General features: G+C 47.1%; 1 protein-coding gene across 1 annotated transcript in view; it reads left to right on the forward strand.

Annotated features, from left to right (window-relative positions):
• Positions 1–19,628, forward strand: part of CRY2 (cryptochrome circadian regulator 2) — a 39,518-nt gene extending 19,890 nt beyond the window's left edge. Inside the window, 8 exon segments of the mRNA XM_037900125.2 lie at positions 9,106–9,194; positions 12,639–12,779; positions 13,385–13,696; positions 14,536–14,687; positions 14,848–15,050; positions 15,569–15,658; positions 16,780–16,921; positions 17,489–19,628. Of these exon segments, the coding sequence (XP_037756053.2) occupies positions 9,106–9,194; positions 12,639–12,779; positions 13,385–13,696; positions 14,536–14,687; positions 14,848–15,050; positions 15,569–15,658; positions 16,780–16,919 (1,127 nt within the window). The 3' untranslated portion in view covers positions 16,920–16,921; positions 17,489–19,628.
• The last annotated feature ends 682 nt before the right edge of the window (positions 19,629–20,310 follow it).

Consider the following 20,310-nt stretch of genomic DNA (forward strand, 5'->3'; position numbering starts at 1 on the left):
GAGTGGGCAAATCTGCTGTGGGGCTGCTGTGATGCAAGTAGCCAACGCAATCAAAGATCTGCTGATATCAAGGGTAGTGACCCTGGGAAATGTGCAGGTCATAGTGGATGGCTTTGCTGCAATGGGATTCCCTAACTGTGATGGGGCCATAGACAGAACCCATGTCCTTATTTTGGCACCGGAGCACCAAGCCGGCGAGTACATAAACCGCAAGGGGTACTTTTCAATGGTGCTGCAAGCACTGGTGGATCACAAGGGACGTTTCACCAACATCAACGTGGGATGGCCAGGAAAGGTACATGACGCTCGCATTTTCAGGAACTCTGGTCTGTTTCAAAAGCTGCAGGAAGGGACTTTCTTCCCAGACCAGAAAATAGCTGTTGGGGATGTTGAAATGCCTATAGTTATCATTGGGGACCCAGCCTACCCCTTAATGCCATGGCTCATGAAGCCATACACAGGCAGCCTGGACAGTAGTCAGGAGCTGTTCAACTACAGGCTGAGCAAGTGCAGAATGGTGGTAGAATGTGCATTTGGACATTTAAAAGCGCGCTGGCGCAGTTTACTGACTCAGACCTCAGCGAAACCAGTATTCCCACTGTTATTACTGCTTGCTGTGCGCTCCACAGTATCTGTGAGAGTGAGGGGGAGACGTTTATGGCGGGGTGGGAGGTTGAGGCAAATCGCCTGGCTGCTGGTTACGCACAGCCAGACACCAGGGCGGTTAGAAGAGCACAGGAAGGCGCGGTGTGCATCAGAGAAGCTTTGAAAACCAGTTTCATGACTGGCCAGGCTACAGTGTGAACGTTCTGTTTGTTTCTCCTTGATGAAACCCCACCGCCCCTTGGTTCACTCTACTTCCATGTAAGCTAACCACCCTCCCCTCCTCCCTTCGATCACCGCTTGCAGAGGCAATAAAGTCATTGTTGCTTCACATTCATGCATTCTTTATTAATTCATCACACAAATAGGGGGATAACTACCAAGGTAGCCCAGGAGGGGTGGTGGAGGAGAGAAGCACCAGGAGGGGTGGAGGAGGAGGGAAGGACAAGGCCACACAGCACTTTAAAAGTTTAAAACTTTAAAACTTATTGAGTGCCAGCCTTCTGTTGCTTGGACAATCCTCTGGGGTGCAGTGGCTGGGTGGCCGGAGGCCCCCCCCACCGCGTTCTTGAGCGTCTGGGTGAGGAGGCTATGGAACTTGGGGAGGAGGGCGGTTGGTTACACAGGGGCTGTAGCGGCGGTCTGTGCTCCAGCTGCCTTTCCTGCAGCTCAACCATACGCTGGAGCGTATTAGTTTGATCCTCCAGCAGCCTCAGCATTGAATCCTGCCTCCTCTCATCATGCTGCCACCATCTTTCAGCTTCAGCCCTCTCTTCAGCCCGCCACCTCTCCTCCTGGTCATTTTGTGCTTTCCTGCACTCTGACATTGTCTGCTTCCACGCATTCGTGTCTGCTCTGTCAGTGTGGGAGGACAGCATGAGCTCAAAGAACATTTCAGCGCGAGTGCGTTTTTTCCACCTTCTCATCTTCGCTAGCCTCTGGGAAGGAGAAGATCCTGTGATCCTTGAAACACATGCAGCTGGTGGAGGGGAAAAAAAGGGACAGTGTTATTTAAAAAGACACATTTTATAGAACAATGGGTACACTCTTTCACAGTAAACCTTGCTGTTAACATTACATACATAGCACATGTGCTTTTGTTCCAAGGTCACATTTTGCCTCCCCCCAGCGCGTGGCTAGCCCCTCTGCCCTTCCCCCTCCCCGTGGCTAACAGCGGGGAACATTTCTGTTCAGCCACAGGCAAACAGCCGCGCAGGAACGGACACCTCTGAATGTTCCCTTAAGAAAAGCACCCTATTTCAACCAGGTGACCATGAATGATATCACTCTCCTGAGGATAACACAGAGAGATAAAGAACAGATGTTGTTTGAACGCCAGCAAACATACACTGCAGTGCTTTGTTCTCCAATGATTCCCGAGTATGTGCTACTGGCCTGGAGTGGTAAAGTGTCCTACCATGATGGATGGAATAAGGCTGCCCTCCCCAGAAACCTTTTGCAAAGGCTTTGGGAGTACATCCAGGAGAGCCGCGAATGCCAGGGCAAATTAATCATTAAACATGCTTGCTTTTAAACCATGTATAGTATTTTAAAAGGTACACTCACCAGAGGTCCCTTCTCCACCCAGTGGGTCCAGGAGGCAGCCTTGGGTGGGTTCGGGGGGTACTGGCTCCAGGTCCAGGGTGAGAAACAGTTCCTGGCTGTCGGGAAAACTGGTTTCTCCGCTTGCTTTCTGTGAGCTGTCTACAAACCTCATCATCTTCCTCGTCCCCAAAAGCTGCTTCTTTGTTGCCTCCATCTCCATTGAAGGAGTCAAACAACACGGCTGGGGTAGTGGTAGCTGAACCCCCTAAAATGGCATGCAGCTCTTCATCATAGAAGCAGCATGTTTTGGGCTCTGACCCGGAGCGGCCGTTCGCCTCTCTGGTTTTCTCGTAGGCTTGCCTCAGCTCCTTAAGTTTCATGCGGCGTTGCTTCGGGTTCCTGTTATGGCCTCTGTCCTTCATGCCCTGGGAGATTTTGACAAATCTTGTGGCATTTCGAAAACTGGAATGTAGTTCTGATAGCACGGATTCCTCTCCCCATACAGCGATCAGATCCCGTACCTCCCGTTCGGTCCATGCTGGAGCTATTTTGCGATTCTGGGATTCCATCATGATCACCTCTGCTGATGAGCTCTGCATGGTCACCTGCAGGTTGCCACGCTGGCCAAACAAGAAATTGAAATTCAAAAGTTCGTGGGCCTTTTCCTGTCTACCTGGCCAGTGCAGCTGAGTTGAGAGTGCTGTCCAGAGCGGTCACAATGGAGCACTGTGGGATAGCTCCCGGAGGCCAATACTGTCTAATTGTGTCCACAGTACCCCAAATTCAACCCAGCAAGGCCGATTTCAGCGCTAATCCCCTTGTCGGGGGTGGAGTAATGAAATCGATTTTAAGAGCCCTTTAAGTCGAAAAAAAGGGCTTTGTTGGATGGACAGGTGCAGGGTTAAATTGATTTAATGCTGCTAAATTCAACCAATTTAGAGCGGGGCTTAGATTCCAAAAGGTGATAGAAAATGTTATGATATGCAAGCTTTTATGTCCTCTAAAGCTAACCCAAGCCTAGCAGCTTAGGGATCCCTTGCTTATGCTTAGAAATATTTCCCTCTCCAAATTCCAAGCAGCATAATGATCCAGTTCCTTCTGGTCAGGGATTTGTATTCTCTTCCCTTAGAGCCCAAACTGATGGGACTGTTTGTGCCACTCCTCTTCGTCGTTTGGGGTGGTGGTGGGAAGAAAGTCTTTTGTCCTTTGTTTCAAATGGTTCATTTGGTTTCAATGCAGGCCCAGCACTTTACATTAATTTAATACTTCTTTCCTGTTTCTTGTGTTACACAGCAAGAGGTTTACAATGAAAACACTCAATATAACTTTATACTGAGAGGTACAGATGTTGTAAGTCAGATCAGTACATGCAGCATCCTATAAACATTTCATCAAGTCTAACCACTAAACGCATTCGTATAAAGTTAACATCTATTTTAACAATGCTAACGCTCAGATAAGCCAGGCTGGTTTCTAGCTATGAATTTGTTGGTGCTCAGTGAGGCCTAGTGGCCTTGGCATGAGCTGCCACCTGTTCTGCCAGCTTCACAGTTCCATGCTTGTCAGCTTCAGTCTCATCAGCTGCTGATGGCTATACTCAAAAAAGAATGCCCAAGGCAGAGGGTGATGCACAAATCCCCACCCCAGATCAAGGATCTGAACCTAAACGTAAGCAAAGGGCAAGGTTATTGATTACATTTGGAGTATTTGTTCATATGTAGATAACAGTGCAGCTGTCAGCCTTCCAGTAGTATCTGGGTACTGTGGGACACTGCCTCCGTAGGCTGGGAAGGGGAGAGCTGTGTGAAAAGTTCGTAGGACTCGGCAGAAGCCGTTATGTATGAAAATAATGGGGGATTTGGCTCTTGAGGATAGTCACATTCTTCATTTTGATCTGAATCTGAACTCCCCAATGGTTTTGTAAACAGGGAGCAGCATAGGAAAACTGCATTGCTGCTGCCCATACTGTACTTGTTCTGGGGATTAATATGACGTAGGTGCTCGGTGCTGTTTAGTCCTGTATCTTCAGTAGTACTAGATTGAGAAACTAAGAGTCTCCCTTGATTTGCTGGCTATGTGATGGGATACTTCTGGGTTGGCTGGAAGATATTTCCTAGATTAGCAAATCTGATAGGGCAGAGGTGCCTGTTGTAATAATTGGGCCTCCAGATTTACCCTAATTGTGAGCGCAACTGTAAAAAGTGTGAGTGTGCGTTCATAAGATGTCACGCTAACATATAACAACACATGGTGGTCGGAAAAGGTGCAAAAGCGAGACAGACTAAATTAGTCCAAACAAAAAGGCCTACTGATACAACTCAAGAACTGTGCTAAGATCATGCTTGGTACACAAGAAAAGTGTGGAACCAGAAAACTAATAATCCAAAATTGGTATATTGGCTATTGGACCTAACTGGTGGACTAAACAATGAGGGGGTAGGCTGTTCCACTCATCACTCCTTTTTAGGTTCCTAAAGAATGAGACTTTGGGAAGGAAAATTGGCTACTGGAGCGTGTTTCATCATCATGGCTGCTACTCCCACCTGGGCATCGTGATCCTGAGAGATGTCCTGATGAGGGAGGGACTGAGATGACACAGCCACTTCCTCCAGCTGAATCCCAAACACCAGCCGGGATGTGAGACTTTGTCTCCACCACACTCCCCCATCTGTCCTTTTCCTTTCCTACCTTTTCTTCTTTTTCTTATCACTCTCCTTCATCCTTCTCTCTTACAAGAGTCTGGCTTAGCCAGCGAAGACTGTATTTTGTAATGCTGCTGTAAGCCTGTGACCAGAAAGAGCCAATTAAATGCAATGTCTTAAACAGCCTAATGCTGGTACAACTTTGCCAGGTCTTGGAGTGGCTGATAAGACCGGGTGCCGTGTCTGTATTTTTATCGGCAGTGAAGGTGCAAGAGTCAACATAAGATATAGAAGCTGCATTTTCTATCCTTGCTGTTCTTTTCTCTCTTGTTTTGTGTAAGTTTGTGTTTAGTCTTCTAGAAAACAGGATCTGACTTTAACAGCAGCAGCTTTGGTCCATCTCCCCAAAAGGACAGTTATTACCATCTTTAGTACAATCTAAAACACTGTCAAACAAGGAGAGTTTTTAGAAGGAAAATCCCCCAGCTCAAGTGAACAAGGGATGTTAAAATGAAAACCTTACTCAATACTTACTTTTTCAAATGCTTTAACTGTTTTTTCCTTTTTTCTCTTGTATCTTTAATAAAAGGTTAGAGGGATTTCTAATAGTGTGTTTGCCATGGTGCTAAGCAGGGTGTGGTTTCTGTACAACAAATCCCTAAACTTGTTTAAAATTCTTTAATGTTGGAGAGTGACTGGGTTATGAAATCATAGAAATGTAGGGCTGGAAGGGACTTTGAGAAGTCAAGTCCAGCCCTCTGTGCTGTGGCAGGACCAAGTAAAGCTAGACTATCCCTGACAGGTGTTTGTCCAACCTGTTCTTAAAAACATCCAGTGATAAGGATTCCCCAGCCCCCCTTGGAAGCCTAGTCCAGAGCTTAATTACCCTTATAGTTAGAAAGTTTTTCCTGATATGTAACCTAAATCTCCCTTGCTGCAGATGAAGCCCATTACTACTTGTACTACCTTCAGTGGACATGGAGAATAATTGATCACAGTCCTCTTTTATAACAGCCCTTAACATATATGAAGACTGTTTTCAGTCTCCTTTTCTCAAGGCTAAAAGTGCCCAGTTTCTTAACCTTTCCTCATAGGTCAGGTTTTCTATATCTCTGATCATTTTTCATCGTTCTCTTCTAGAGTCTTTCCAGTTTGTGCACATCTTTCCTAAAGTATGGCACCCAGAATTGAACACAGTACTGCAGCTGAGGCCTAACCAGTGCCCAATAGAGCAGGAAAGTTACTTCCAATGTCTTACATATAGCACTCCTGTTACTACACCTCACAATGATATTAGCCTTTTTCATGGCAGCATCACATTGACTCATATTCAGTTTGTGATCCACTATAATCCCACGATCCTTTCAGCAGTGCCACCACCTAGCCAATTATTTTCCAGTTTGTGCATTTGATTTTTTCCTGCCTAAGTGAAGTACTTTGCACTTGTCTTTATTGAATGTCATTTTGTTGATTTCAGGCCAATTTGCAAAAAAAAGGGTTGCTGTGAATTCTCCTCCTGTCTTCCAAAGTGCTTGCAAGCCTTCCCAGCTTGGTGGTGTCTACAAATTTTATAAGCATACTCTCCACTCCATTATCCGAGTCATTAATGAAAACATTGAATAATGACGGACTGCTGCGGGATCCCACTAGATATGCTCTCGCAGTTTGACAGTGAACCACTGATAACTGCTCTTCGAGTATGGTCTTTCAACCAGCTGTGAACCCACCTTATAGTAATTTCATCTAGACCATATTTCCTTACTTCGTTTATGACAATATCTTATGGGACTGTCAAAAGTCTTACAAAAATAAAGATACATCAGATCTGCTGCTTCCGTGCTATCCACTAAGCAAGTAACCCTGTCTAAGAAGGAAATTAGGTTGGTTTGGCATGATTTGTTCTTGACAACTTCATGCTACCTATTCCTTATAATGGTAGTATCTTCTAGGTGCTTACAAATTGATTGTTTAATAATTTGTTCCAGTATCTTTCCACGTAACAAAGTTCGGCCGACTGATCTGTAATTCCTCAAGTCCTCTTTGTTCCTCTTTTTAAAGACAGGTAACTGTCTGCCCTTCTCCAGTCTTCGGGGACCTCACCCGTCCTGCAGGAGTTCTGAAAGATAATTGCTAATGGTTCTGAGATTGCTTCAGCTAGTTCCTTAAGTACCAAGATGAATTTCATCAGGTCCTGCCAACTTGAATGCATCTAACTTATCTCAATATTCTTTAACCTGTTCTTCGCTATTCTGGCTTACGTTTCTTTCCCCTTGTTGTTAATATTAATTGTGTTGAGTTATATGTTCACCATTAATCTTTTTAGTGAAGACTAAAGCAAAATAGGCATTAAACTGTTCAGCTTTCTTGATGTTAGCAATTGTTTGCTCTCCTTCCCTGCTAAGTAGAGGACCTGCGCTTGGTCTGTCTCTTGCTCTTTACTGTATTTAAAGAACTTCATCTTGTTGCATTTTATGATCCTTGCTAGATTTAACTCATTTTATGCCTTAGCTTTTGTAATTATGATTATGTCAACACCTTCAACTGTTTGGACCCATATAATCCGTCTGAATTAATACAGCATGCCCCCTGCTGGCTGTTTGGTTTATCATTGATACTGAGCCTGATGGAGGATGCAGTGGATCAGTGGTCTCCAAACTGGGGTGCGCGCATGTTAGCCGATGGCCAAGGATGTTTGGTGAGGTGCCAGCTATGCCCGTTTTATACCATCCGTGACTTTAACCACTAGGACGCACTGTCCCTTCGCGGCGGGCAGCCCGGGCTAGGCTGACGGATGCCCCAAGGTCCTAAACACCCGTGACTTTAACTGCTAGAGCTCAGAGCTCCTTCGCAGCGGGCAGTCAGGATTGACTGACAGGCGCCCCAAGAGTTTGCCCCGTGGAGGCGGCACAACTCAACGCTAGGCTCTTAGTACTCTCACCTAATGGCCAGGCTTTATAGCCAAAACGGCTGAGGTTCTTTAATTGTGTTGGCTGCTTTACAGTAAACCAGAGAAACAAGTCAGGCTTATGCACAAATGGTTACCAAAATTTATTAAACTAGATTCTAATCATGTGGTTACAAAATTGCTAGTGCCTACTTATTTAAATGTAGAGATGTTACACACACAAACAAGTTACAAAACTGAAGCCACAATCCCAAAGAAAGCAAACAAAGTATAGAGCTCTATTTCAAAATATGTGTACACTAAAGATAGGAGATCAGGTGTGGGTGCTTCTTACCCTCCTTGCATCTCTCGATTCCAGCGGTGCCAAGCCAGGATCGGTCACTCAGTTCCGCGGAAAGACGAATAAGGGACAAGGCTTAGGGACCCTCTTAGCTGCAGAAGCCTGGGGAGGCTGTCACTTATCTGACCAGCAGATAGATAGTGAAAAGCACTCAAAAATCATGGTGCTGTAGGTCCCATACTTATACCTCTGTACTCCTTTATTCTCTTTCTCCTTTCTTATGCCAAATTGGGGCTGGTCTGTCTGGGCGACGCCAGCTCTCGCAAGAGTAGTTTACACTTGCAAGGGAGAGAAACAATAAGTTTCGACTACTGGACATTCCTTTTATTAGGGTAAATATTTTCCCACCTAGGATGTTGGGGTGTGTGCATCACGCTATTCAGTAGGGGCTAAGAGCCATGTCTGTCACAGCTTCTCTGTCTGCTGTGAGCCTAATCGTTGTATATGTTCCCAGAGGCACATTGTAGCAGCACACCTGTGCTTCTCACAGCTTCAAAGGCTGTGCTGGAATTTATGTTAAGTGCCCTGTTGTTTTGGCTCCCTTGTGTTCCCAGCAATGCTGGTCTGAGAGGCGGGGGGGGGGGGGGGGGGCTGGCTGGCTGTCTGGCTACAGCGCACCCCCGCAAAGGGTGTGCAGGAGCACCGTTGGATGGCACTCCGCCGGTTTTTTCTTCAGCAGTAGCGCTGCACGTCCACGGCTGGTGTTCCCCTCCGGCGGCGCGTCTGTGACAGGTCTTCCGGTCTTTACCCTGGCATGCGTGAGCCAAAAAGTTTGGAGACCACTGCAGTAGATGACCACCGTACATTGTTAGGGTTTGTGTATGAATGATGGTGGGGTGCCCCGAGAATGCTGACTGAGGAACTTAATTTGGGGACAGGCTTCTGTACTGAGGTGTCAGAGCAGTCATGCTTGCTTTGCTGTAGAAGGATCAGAGCAGCAACAATAAACCAAATGTTCAGAGAACTCAGGAGCTGTCTTTTTCAAGTCTGATACTGTTGCTGCTGGAGCCCTGCTGGGTTCTTTGCACAGTGTTGGCTTCCAGCCTTACCACCCTGTTTGTTCCTCTCAGGTTTCCCCACGGATGGTCTTGCCCCAGCAGTTTGGAAAGGAGGGGAGACAGAGGCCTTGGCCCGGCTGGATAAGCATTTGGAAAGAAAGGTAACCAACCCACTTTCACTCAGAAAATGGTACTTTCTGCATGCTGAGGCCTCTGGCTAAGAAATATTAATGCTGGTTGTCACCCTTGTTTCTGCTGCTTGAAGCAGCAGACGCAGCTTTGTGTTGATGGGAATGCCTCTGTAGGACCCAGGCTGTGTGGGGCATAGGGAATGTGCCCTCCCCACTTCTAGGCTTCAGAGGACCCAAACCGTAGTGGAAGTTCACTGATGTATGTGCATTTAGGGGTGGAATTCACTCACTAAGCAATGCTGGTGTTGCCGTGCCCTTGGAGTATGAAGGGTGTTGAGCCCCATTCTCTCTGGGGTAGCAAAGATGAAGAGAGCCTTCCACTAAGGTACAGTGCTGGCTGCAGACTGCCTTCCACCTCCTTTTTAATCTTCACTTGGAGACATTTGTGCAGGTGCACTAATAGGACAAGTGCAAACAGCCGGGCTTTTCCCAGGCAGGGCATGTGAGGACTGTTAATACAACATATGCCACGTTATACCTTGAGCCACTCATTGTAATATCTAGACACTTTTTGTTGACCCGGTTCTCTTTATTGCTTCACACAATGTAAATAAATTGAAACAATAGGAACAGGAGTATTAGGTGTTACTAGTAACAATACAAGACAAAATTACTCAGACAGAGATGACTGAGTTCTCTTTAATGCTAGCCTTTCTTGGTGGTGATTGTGCACTTCACAACTTTCCCCCAATGCAGCATGGCAGGATGCAAGTAAAACTTCAGCGTAATACGCAGGTAGTGCTGAAGCTCAGCTTTATGTAATTGCAGGCTGCCATGTTCAATGATAGTCTTTCCTCCTGGAGTCACCTGCTGCATATGTCAGGGCGACAGTTAAGATCTCTCTTCATGCAGCTCAGAGTTGGATGTACCTGAAGTACTAGGATGTACCTTTGGGAGGTCCTAGGCCCAGACCTACGCTGCAGACAAGAGCTAATAGCTCCCTCCCAGATCAGCATGACTAGATCAAATTCCCTTTGAATGGGAAGTGATTTGTGGGCCTCTCACTGCTGTGGGAGTGCTGGAATGATCAGCTTGAAACATCGCCAATAAATGGATGAAGCCAGTTCAGTAGGGATACTGTCAGAGAAATGGAAGACTTGTGGCACCTTCAAGACTAACAAATTTATTTGAGCATAAGCTTTCGTGAGCTACAGCTCACTTCATCAGATACATTCAGTGGAAAATACAGTGAGGAGATTTATATACACAGAACATGAAACAGTGGGTGTTACCATACACATTGTAACGAGAGTGATCAGGTAAGGTGAGCTATTACCAGCCCCGGGGGGGGGGAACCTTTTGTAGTGATAATCTCCCTGAGGGTTACCAAAAGAAACTACAGCATTTGCTCAAGAAACTCCCTGAAAAAGCACAAGAACAAATCCGCACAGACACACCCCTGGAACCCCGACCAGGGGTATTCTATCTGCTAACCAAGATCCATAAACCTAGAAATCCTGGGCGCCCCATCATCTCAGGCATTGGCACCCTGACAGCAGGATTGTCTGGCTATGTAGACTCCCTCCTCAGGCCCTACGCTACCAGCACTCCCAGCTATCTTCGAGACACCACTAACTTCCTGAGGAAACTACAATCCATCGGTGATCTTCCTGAAAACACCATCCTGGCCACTATGGATGTAGAAGCCCTCTACACCAACATTCCACACAAAGATGGACTACAAGCCGTCAGGAACAGTATCCCCGATAATGTCACGGCAAACCTGGAGGCTGAACTTTGTGACTTTGTCCTCACCCCTAACTAGTTCACATTTGGGGACAATGTATACCTTCAAATCAGCGGCACTGCCTTGGGTACCCACATGGCCCCACAGTATGCCAACATTTTTATGGCTGACTTAGAATAACGCTTCCTCAGCTCTCATCCCCTAATGCCCCTGCTCTACTTGTGCTACATTGATGACATCTTCATCATCTGGACCCATGGAAAAGCCACCCTTGAGGAATTCCACCATGATTTCAACAATTTACATTCCCACCATCAACCTCAGCCTGGACCGGTCCACACAAGAGATCCACTTCCTGGACGCTGCGGTGCGAATAAGCGATGGTCACATAGCCACCACTCTATACCAGAAACCTACTGACCGCTATGCTTATCTACATGCCTCCAGCTTTCATCCAGACCACACCACACAATCCATTGTCTACAGCCAAGCTGTACGATACAACCGCGTTTGCTCCAACCTCTCAGACAGAGGCAAACCCCTACAAGATCTCTATCAAGCGTTCTTACAACTACAATACCTACCTGCTGAAGTGAAGAAACTGATTGACAGAGCCAGAAGAGTACCCAGAAGTTACCTACTACAGGACAGGCCCAACAAAGAAAATAACAGAACGTCACTAGCCATCATCTTCAGCCCCCAACTAAGGACGACCCATCAATCTCACAGAACTTGGGAGACAGGCCAGTCCTTGCTTACAGACAGCCCCCCAACCTGAAGCTAATACTGACCAGCAACCACACACCAAAAAACACTAATCCAGGAACCTATCCTTGCAACAAAGCCTGTTGCCAACTGTGTCCACATATCTATTCAGGGGACACCATCATAGGGCCTAATCACATCAGCCACATTATCAGAGCCTCATTCACCTGCACATCTACCAATGTGATCTATGCCATCGTGCCAGCAATGCTCCTCTGCCATGTACATTGGCCAAACTGGACAGTCTTTATGTAAAAGAATAAATGGACACAAATCGGACGTCAAGAATTATAACGTTCAAAAACCAGTCGGAGAACACTTCAATTTCTTTGGTCACTTGATTAGACCTAAAAGTGGCAATTCTTCAACAAAAAAAACTTCAAAAACAGACTCTAAGGAGAGACTGCTGCATTGGAATTAATTTGCAAACTGGATACAATTAACTTAGGCTTGAATGAATAAAGACTAGGAGTGGATGGGTCATTACACAAAGTAAAACTGTTTCCCCGTGTTAATCTCCCTTCCCCCCTCCCCCCCCCCCAACTGCTGGAAATGGCCCACCTTGATTATCACTACAAAAGGTCCCCGCCCCTCCCGCTCTGCTGCTGGTAATAGCTCACCTTACCTGATCACTCTCATTACAGTGTGTATGGTAACACCCATTGTTTCATGTTCTCTGTGTATATAAATCTCCCCACTGTATTTTTCATTGAACGTATCCAATGAAGTGAGCTGTAGCTCAGGAAAGCTTATGCTCAAATAAATTTGTTAGTCTCTAAGGTGCCTCAAGTCCTCCTTTTCTTTTTGCGGATACAGACTAACACGGCTGCTACTCTGAAACCTGTCAGAGAAATGTAAGGGGCTTTAATGAACCTACTGGAGATAGTTGTGTCCCTGCCCAGCAGGCTGCTCCTTGGACTGCTGCATTTCTGAAACCCATTCTCTTTCCCAAATGCTCTTAGGCTTGGGTTGCAAATTATGAAAGGCCAAGGATGAACGCTAACTCGCTGCTGGCGAGCCCCACTGGGCTCAGTCCCTATCTGCGTTTCGGCTGCTTGTCCTGCCGCTTGTTCTACTACCGCCTCTGGGAGCTGTATAAAAAGGTGAGAAAAGGGGGATGGGAGGGTGGGGGGTTCCTCCAGAGCCGGCAGGCCTGGGACCAGGCTGGTTCCTAGGACGGGTTGTGTTAATTCCCGTGCAGTTCTGTCCTATTCCATTGTTTCTGGCCCAAGAAGCTGTAGGTTGACATTCCCCCCGTTCCCCCTGCCTCTAACTCTTCTGGCTATGAAGCAGTGCTCAGCTCTTTAAATATAGTTGCCCCTACTGGGGGAAACTTACAAAAATGGCAAGACTCTTGTAGACATAGCTACTTTTAAAATATAGTAATTATCTGGATTCTCAAGACTGAGCCCTCATAATCATTAGCTCTAGGTTGGCTCTAGTGCCTGTCCTCTTGTTCTGGAGAGATCAGTTCCTTCAGAATATCAGACTAGATTAAAGAGAGGTGCTTTCTGCCCCAGTGAGTCTGGTGTCTGGTAAAGGGCTGTTCAGAGGATAGCTCCACAGCCCCAAATGTTGCTAGCAGTCTTGGTCTCTGAGTGGGAATTGCCTGTAGTGATGGGGCAGAGGGAGGGTTGAGCTGAGCTGCCCAGGTACAGGAGCTGGGAAAGGCTAATATCTCTTTGTCCCTGTTTCTCCTCTTCCACAGGTGAAGCGTAACAATACACCACCGCTCTCACTATATGGGCAGCTTCTCTGGCGGGAATTTTTCTACACGGCAGCCACCAACAATCCCAAATTTGACCGCATGGAGGGGAACCCAATCTGCATCCAGATCCCCTGGGACAGGAATCCTGAAGCCTTGGCAAAATGGGCAGAGGGCAAAACAGGCTTCCCTTGGATTGATGCTATCATGACCCAACTGAAACAAGAAGGCTGGATCCACCACCTGGCTAGGCATGCAGTGGCCTGCTTCCTGACCAGGGGTGACCTCTGGATCAGCTGGGAGTCTGGAGTCAGGGTAAGTCTGGCATTTCCAGAATTAGGCAACAGAGCATGGGGAGGGCAAAATCCTGTTGGCACATTCTGCTGGGATGGCAGTACTGTCATGGCAATCATTTGGCATGTAGAGTAGTGTGGAAGAGAGGATGATCTAGCTGGCTTTGCTTCAGTCACAAGCCTGGCTTTTTCTGCCTAGTTCAATTAAGTCCTAAAAGTGATGATGAGAGAGTCTGCAGTTACCTAAGTAAATGTAAATGGGACCCATTGGTTAATATGGGCTGTTATCTAAAAAGTTTCCCCAGCCCAAGTGGAGGCAGAGTCATCCCTGCCTAACGGGCTGAAAACACTAATAGACAGTGGAAATTGGAATACACAACTCCTAGGAACTAAATTGGACAGGAATTCAGTGGGTTATTAGTAATATCCTGCTCCCACTCAGAGTGGGGGATGGATAATGTGAGACTTAGAAGGAAAAGCCCTGATTCACTTTTGATTGTTCTGCTGCACAGAACTGCTGTGCTCCTTCAGGGTCTATTCAGCATACTTACATTACATTTCCAAGGCTAGGGTTGATGTCCAAATCTTGCAGTAAAACTGTACAGCAGAGTCCAAAGCAGCAGGAGTTAACTGGTAGTGTTCGAAAACATGACCAGACAAGGCTTCTCATTGGAAATGATTGAGATGTAAGGAACTATGGTAGATTAATTGATCAGGTGTCTGCTTTTTGTTCCAGTTACCGAGATCTGTTTCCTGACTGCCTCAACTTCATACTTAGCATCTATCTTCTAGTGTTCCCTGTTGCTGGGTCTTTCCCTTGGAGGTTGGTTCCCTCACCAACTTTCCCTCTTATTACTGCAGGTGTTTGATGAGCTACTGCTGGATGCAGATTTCAGTGTGAACGCCGGCAGCTGGATGTGGCTTTCATGCAGTGCTTTTTTCCAGCAGTTCTTCCACTGCTACTGCCCTGTCGGTTTTGGGCGCCGCACAGATCCCAGTGGTGACTATGTTAGGTGAGTAATATGGATGGGTGCTTCTCATACATCCTAGCATGGCAGTGACACACAGCTTCACAGTCTGCCTGCCTGGGTAGCTGACTTGTTGCTTATCCCATACTTGTGAACTCTTTGTGGCTGTACTCTGAATAAGGTGTCATCTCTTTATGTGCTGCAGGCGGTATTTGCCCAAGTTAAAGGGCTTCCCCTCACGGTACATCTACGAGCCATGGAATGCCCCTGAGTCGGTGCAGAAGGCAGCCAAGTGCATCATTGGGGTGGACTACCCCAAACCCATGGTGAACCATGCAGAGACCAGCCGGCTAAACATTGAACGCATGAAACAGATCTACCAGCAGCTGTCACGCTACAGGGGCCTCTGTAAGTACGAGGTGCTGTGAGACACTTGCTGCAGTTTGCACTTTAACCCTGTATCAGCTGAAGTAGAGAAGATGGTTGGGATGGGAGGGGAATTCATAATACAGCAAATGCAGCTGTGCTCCTGACCAGCCCTTTGCAGGAGGAAGTGGCTTCTGCCAAAAGTTTCTCTAAGGGTACATGCATTCCCTGGGAATGCAGACAAGACCGTGAGCACTTCAGTATGGCAAGCTGTGAAGGTTGGGAGTAGCTGTCAGGTAACTGAAATTGGGAAGGAGTCTACTGGAGATGAGAAACCCTGTGCTTCACTCCTAAAGCCCATGCATAAGATCCCAATGAGAAGGGATCGTGGGAGCCAGGACCTGTGTCCCCAGCAAGCACTGAGCCAACTGAGCTTTAAACCTAGCTCGTCTTTCATTGACACGTGCACCACTATGTGTTCGCACTTTGGGTGGTCTGAGCTCCCTATGAAAAGCAAGAGCCTGTTCCTCAGTGGAAGTCAGTGATCATTCTCTTCCCAGGTTTGTTGGCCTCTGTCCCTTCCTGTGTGGAAGATCTCAGTAGCCCGGTCACAGACACAACGTCAGGCCAGGGCAGCAGCACCAGTACAGGTGAGCAGGAGTTGTTGGTAAATTACCTAGACAAGTTAATGGGCACTTGGAGCCCATAACTGGATAGAACGTTACTTCAGCAAGGAACAGGGGTGTGGGGGTGAAATGGTATAGATCGGGATGGGCAATTTTCGCAGGGGGGCCACTCCACAAATTTTGGCAAGTAGTTAAGGGCCACACATTTCTACTATATTAATGGAGGGGGTGCAGGGGTCTGGGAGGGAGTTTGGGTGCAGGAGGGATCTCTGGGCTGGTGCAGAGTGTTGGGGTGCAGGAGGGGGTGCAAGGTGTAGACACTGGCCGGAAGGCTCTTACCACAGGCGGCTCCTGGCTGGCAGTGCAGCAGGGTGCTCAGGCAGGCTGCCTGCATGCTGTGGCCCCCACACTGTTCCCAGAAGTGGCTGTGGCCAGCTGCTGCTGGCACGTCTCTGCACACCCCTTGCGGGGAGGGGGGCAGCGCACAGAGCCGCCTCTCCCACCTCCGCGCAGAGATGTGCCAGCAGCAGCTGGCCGCTTCCAGGGGCGGCCTGGGGCCACAGCAGGCAGGCAGTATGCCTGAGCGCCCCACTGTGTCACGGGACTTTTAGAGGCCCGGACTCGGAGATCACGAGGGAGCAGAGGAGGCCGGACAGAAATGTTAGACTGGCCAGATCTGGCCCATGGGCTGTGTTTTGCCTGGTATAGATCTTATTCACTTTAATTTAGACTTGCTGGGAGTTCCCAAGAGAGCTCTTCCTAAAAGGCCCACAAAACTCTAGTACATGATGCCAGAAAGAATCACTGATTACAGTTCTATGGAACCTGTCTGGACATGGAGGCGTGGGGAGTTGGAAATAATTTTTCTATAAAACTAGCCCTTTACTAGAGTAGGAAGACTCTGGTGATTGTCCTGGGCTGGAGTTGCTGAGATTCAGTATCCTGTCTATGCTAACATTTGTGTGTCCAAAAAAAAAAAAAAAAAAAAAAAGTGGGGGGAGGTTCTGGCTGCACTTCCCGTTGCTTTGGCATTGTAGGCTCTCCTTTTCCCCTGCTGTCTCGGCACATAGATGCCTAAAGCAGTAAATGTGAGAAGCCACAGGGCCAGAGGAAACTTTGCAGTGACTCTCCTCTCCCAATTGTAGTGCAGAGGCTGTTGCATTGTGGCCAGACCTCTCCAAAGCGTAAACATGAGGGAGTAGAGGAGCTGTGCACTGAAGAGTTGTACAAACGAGCCAAAGTGATGGGTCTGCACATTTCAGAGATCCCCAGCAAGAACTTGTGAACGTGAGTAGCCCCATGATCTTGCTCTGGGATAATTGGAGGACTGTGGCCCTCCTCAGTCTTGTTTCTTGACGTTGGTGCCCAACTTTAAATGCTGTCAGTAGTTTAAAAATTTAAAACTGTCTTACTGTGGTTTTGATGGCCCCACAATTCTACCAAGTAACTTCTAGTGGGTCTCCTGTCTCTTATAGTCATGTCATTATATTGCTTGGCAAGGTTTTAGCTTAACTTGCCATCAGAGGGCAGCAGCATTGTTAATTTAGCAAACACAGACTGCTTTTAACCTATGGACCTGTTCTGCAGCGTGTTGCTCCCTTCTCACAGGAGCCAGCTGTCCCACATAATCAGACTTCACAGCCTGGTCCCAATCTGCTTCAAATGTTGCAGGCTGGGGGGGAGAGCAGCACATCTTTGTGGGGGCAAGATGCTGTTCCTCATACTCCACTTGAAATGCTCCCGACAGTCCTGTTGGAGAGAAGCTGACTGTGTTCTGTTCTAGCTCTAGTTCTGTAAAGGGGACTGATACCTAAATGCTCCTTTCTCTCTTTTTTTTTTTTTTCCCCCCTGCAGCCAGAGATGGGAGAATCACAAGGGAAGAGTGGGGGTGCTGGAGTGTTCGCCACAGCAGTGGAGGGGTGCTGCTTCCAGAGGGATCAGAGCTTTTGACCAACAGCTGAAAATGTGGGGTGTCAGTGTGAATGTGTAATTCTGGTGGATGCCACACAGAGATATTGCATCACTTGTGCTTGAGTACATTTTGGCTCACTGGCATACAGAAGCCCTGGGACCTAAACCTGTCTCTTCTCGGCCAAACCTGGAATCTGCCCAGATTGGAAGAGAAGTTTTTTTTTTTTCCATTGACTCCCAGGTGTATCTTTCCTTCCCATTTGTCTCATGCACTGGTCCATTTGCTGCCTAATTACAGGGAGCAGTATCTGCATGTCAGAAAAAAATATTCACCCTTCCTATTAAGTGGCAGGCAGTGAAATGTCTGTCACCCCAAAACAGGCCAATTCTCCTGTCTGCATGACTCTCCAAGCATCAAGGGGATGTCTGTTTGAACAACTCCAGTCTCAAAGCATGTTGAAATATCCACCTGTATGAGACAGTCAGCAAAGTAGGGGGATTGGGAAAAAGATGAAGCTGTAGTAATGGGACATCAGTATGGCAGTAACCATGACCACCCTTCATGGACCAGGAGCCCTTTAAGATTCATTGAGCAAATAACATTCATACTGGTGCCTGATCGTGACCCTGGCCAGTCTCCAAATGGGGGAGAGGTCTAGAATAGGCAGTTGAAAGCAGGCTTTTGCTTCTAGGGGTCATCTTGGGGGGGGGGGAAATTTCAAGAGAAGGCTGACTCTTCTGAGAATAAGCCTATAACTTGACCATAGGTGAAGCTTTCTCCCAGAAATTTGCTCCTTTAAGTAGCAGAGAAAACTACACCTGGTGGGGAAAACCATTCTGGCCATACTGGGCTCTGGACTCTACCCTTCTTGCACTTTTTCCTCAAGAAGAAGACCTTTCAAACAAAAAGTGAGCAATGTCCAGTGTGGAACCTGTGCAGTGTCTGATGTGGAGTGAATGTACCATTAGAATGATGCTGCGCTGTTGGGCAACTTCTATAAGCGAGTCTTCCTTGGGCTCCGTAGCCCATTCTTTGTGGATGTCCACTCCCCTTCCTGTAGGTTGCAGTGCATTTGCATCTGTGTTTTTGGTTTCTGCATTGTGTAACCCTGTGACCATGTACCCTGCACAACATCCTCTTCCCCCCACACCTGCATTCAGTGCTTTGTATTCTAACCTGACAGCTTTGTAGGACATACAGGCTGTTAACCATACATCCCCTGGTCTTGTTCTGTATTTCATGCTCTGTTTCAATAGGGTGTTCGCAGGCCCTCAGGCTGCATCCCCAGATGACGCATGGAATAGAGTAGAGGAGCCTCTGTTCCTGCAGCCTTCATAAGGAATTGTCTCCAGTAGCTGTTCTTGGCACTACGTGGTTATTCAGTCTGAAACCCCTACTTGGCACAGACCTAGCCCCTAGACGAAACAGCTGGTTAGGTTCACATATAGCTTCACCTACTAATAACCTGCTCCCTTACCATAACAGTGGAAGACCATAGTTTCCCATCTTGAATAGATTTGGATTCAATTTTGGGACCCAGACTTTGAAGTCATAAATGATGCTGGGGTTACAAGTAGAAACTGATTCAGGGGCATCTGAAAGGTTTACAATATGGGGAGGTGGGACAGTTGTTTAAGAACCAAGAGTTAGTTTATTAAACAGCGGCTAAATCTTTCCCTCCTACTAACAACACTAGGGCATTGACCCCAGATTTCCTTTTCCAGTGGAATCTATTGACCAGATTTTCCAAGCAAACACTAAATCACCCCTCCTGACCTTGTTTTGGTGTCTATTTTTCCAGACTAATGTTCTCTAGAGAGGATTTAGAAATAATGCAGTAATTCAGCATAGCTGGGGTTTTGTCTCCAAATCTTTACACCGAGGGGCCCCTATAGTCTAGTAGCTGTAGGGGCTAGGGGAAGGAGACACCACTGTCCTCTGCTGCAGAGAGAAGGGGAAAGAAATGCACTTTGTACACTTAGAATTTAGAAATTGTGACTTCTGTCATATGGAAGATTTCATGCTTATACAACCATTTATCTGTAAATATGACATTGTTTTATAAATGTCTTTAACCCTCTACTTGCTGCGTTTTCACTTATTTCAAGTGAGTCAGGTGTAGGTTGGAGGGACTTTCTGTACCGGGGCAAAAAGTCTTCAAGTAGCCTGTTGCAAAGCTTTGTGGATGTCAGGGGAGGGGAATATGTGCAATTCTCCTCTCCATCATCCCCAGTATTTGTATTCTGGCAGCCATTGCACCCACAGTTGACTAGGTGCTGTCCATACAAGACATACAACCTGCATTAAAGAGCTCTCAGTCTGAGAAAACATAAATGTGAAGGGAGGAGAGAGCCAAAGTACACGGTTTATTTTAGGTCTTGATGAGAGTGTAGTGACTTTTCAGACAGTCTTAGAGGGTATTCCATGTAGAGAGAGTGGCATGGGAAGAATAGAGACTACGCACTTCAACTGATGGGGTGGGGTGAGACCACCATCATTGGAGCAGAGAGGATGAGTGACACTAGTGTTCACAAACCTGACCATTCACCAACTGTGCTGGGCTGGACATTGTGAATGCCAGACTCTCGCCTCCCAAAACAAGCCCTCTACTCTCACCCACGGTGAGAGATCCTGTGGTGGTCAGACGAAAAGCTACAAAGACCTACTGAAAGCGTATCTCATGAAAACTGATGTGGACATTGCAAGCTGGGAGGACCAAGCCACCAACTGACCTCAGTGGTGCCACATCCTCCATCAGGCAGTG

Source organism: Chelonia mydas, chromosome 6 (genome assembly GCF_015237465.2).
Source record: "Chelonia mydas isolate rCheMyd1 chromosome 6, rCheMyd1.pri.v2, whole genome shotgun sequence".
Lineage (NCBI taxonomy): Eukaryota > Metazoa > Chordata > Testudines > Cheloniidae > Chelonia > Chelonia mydas.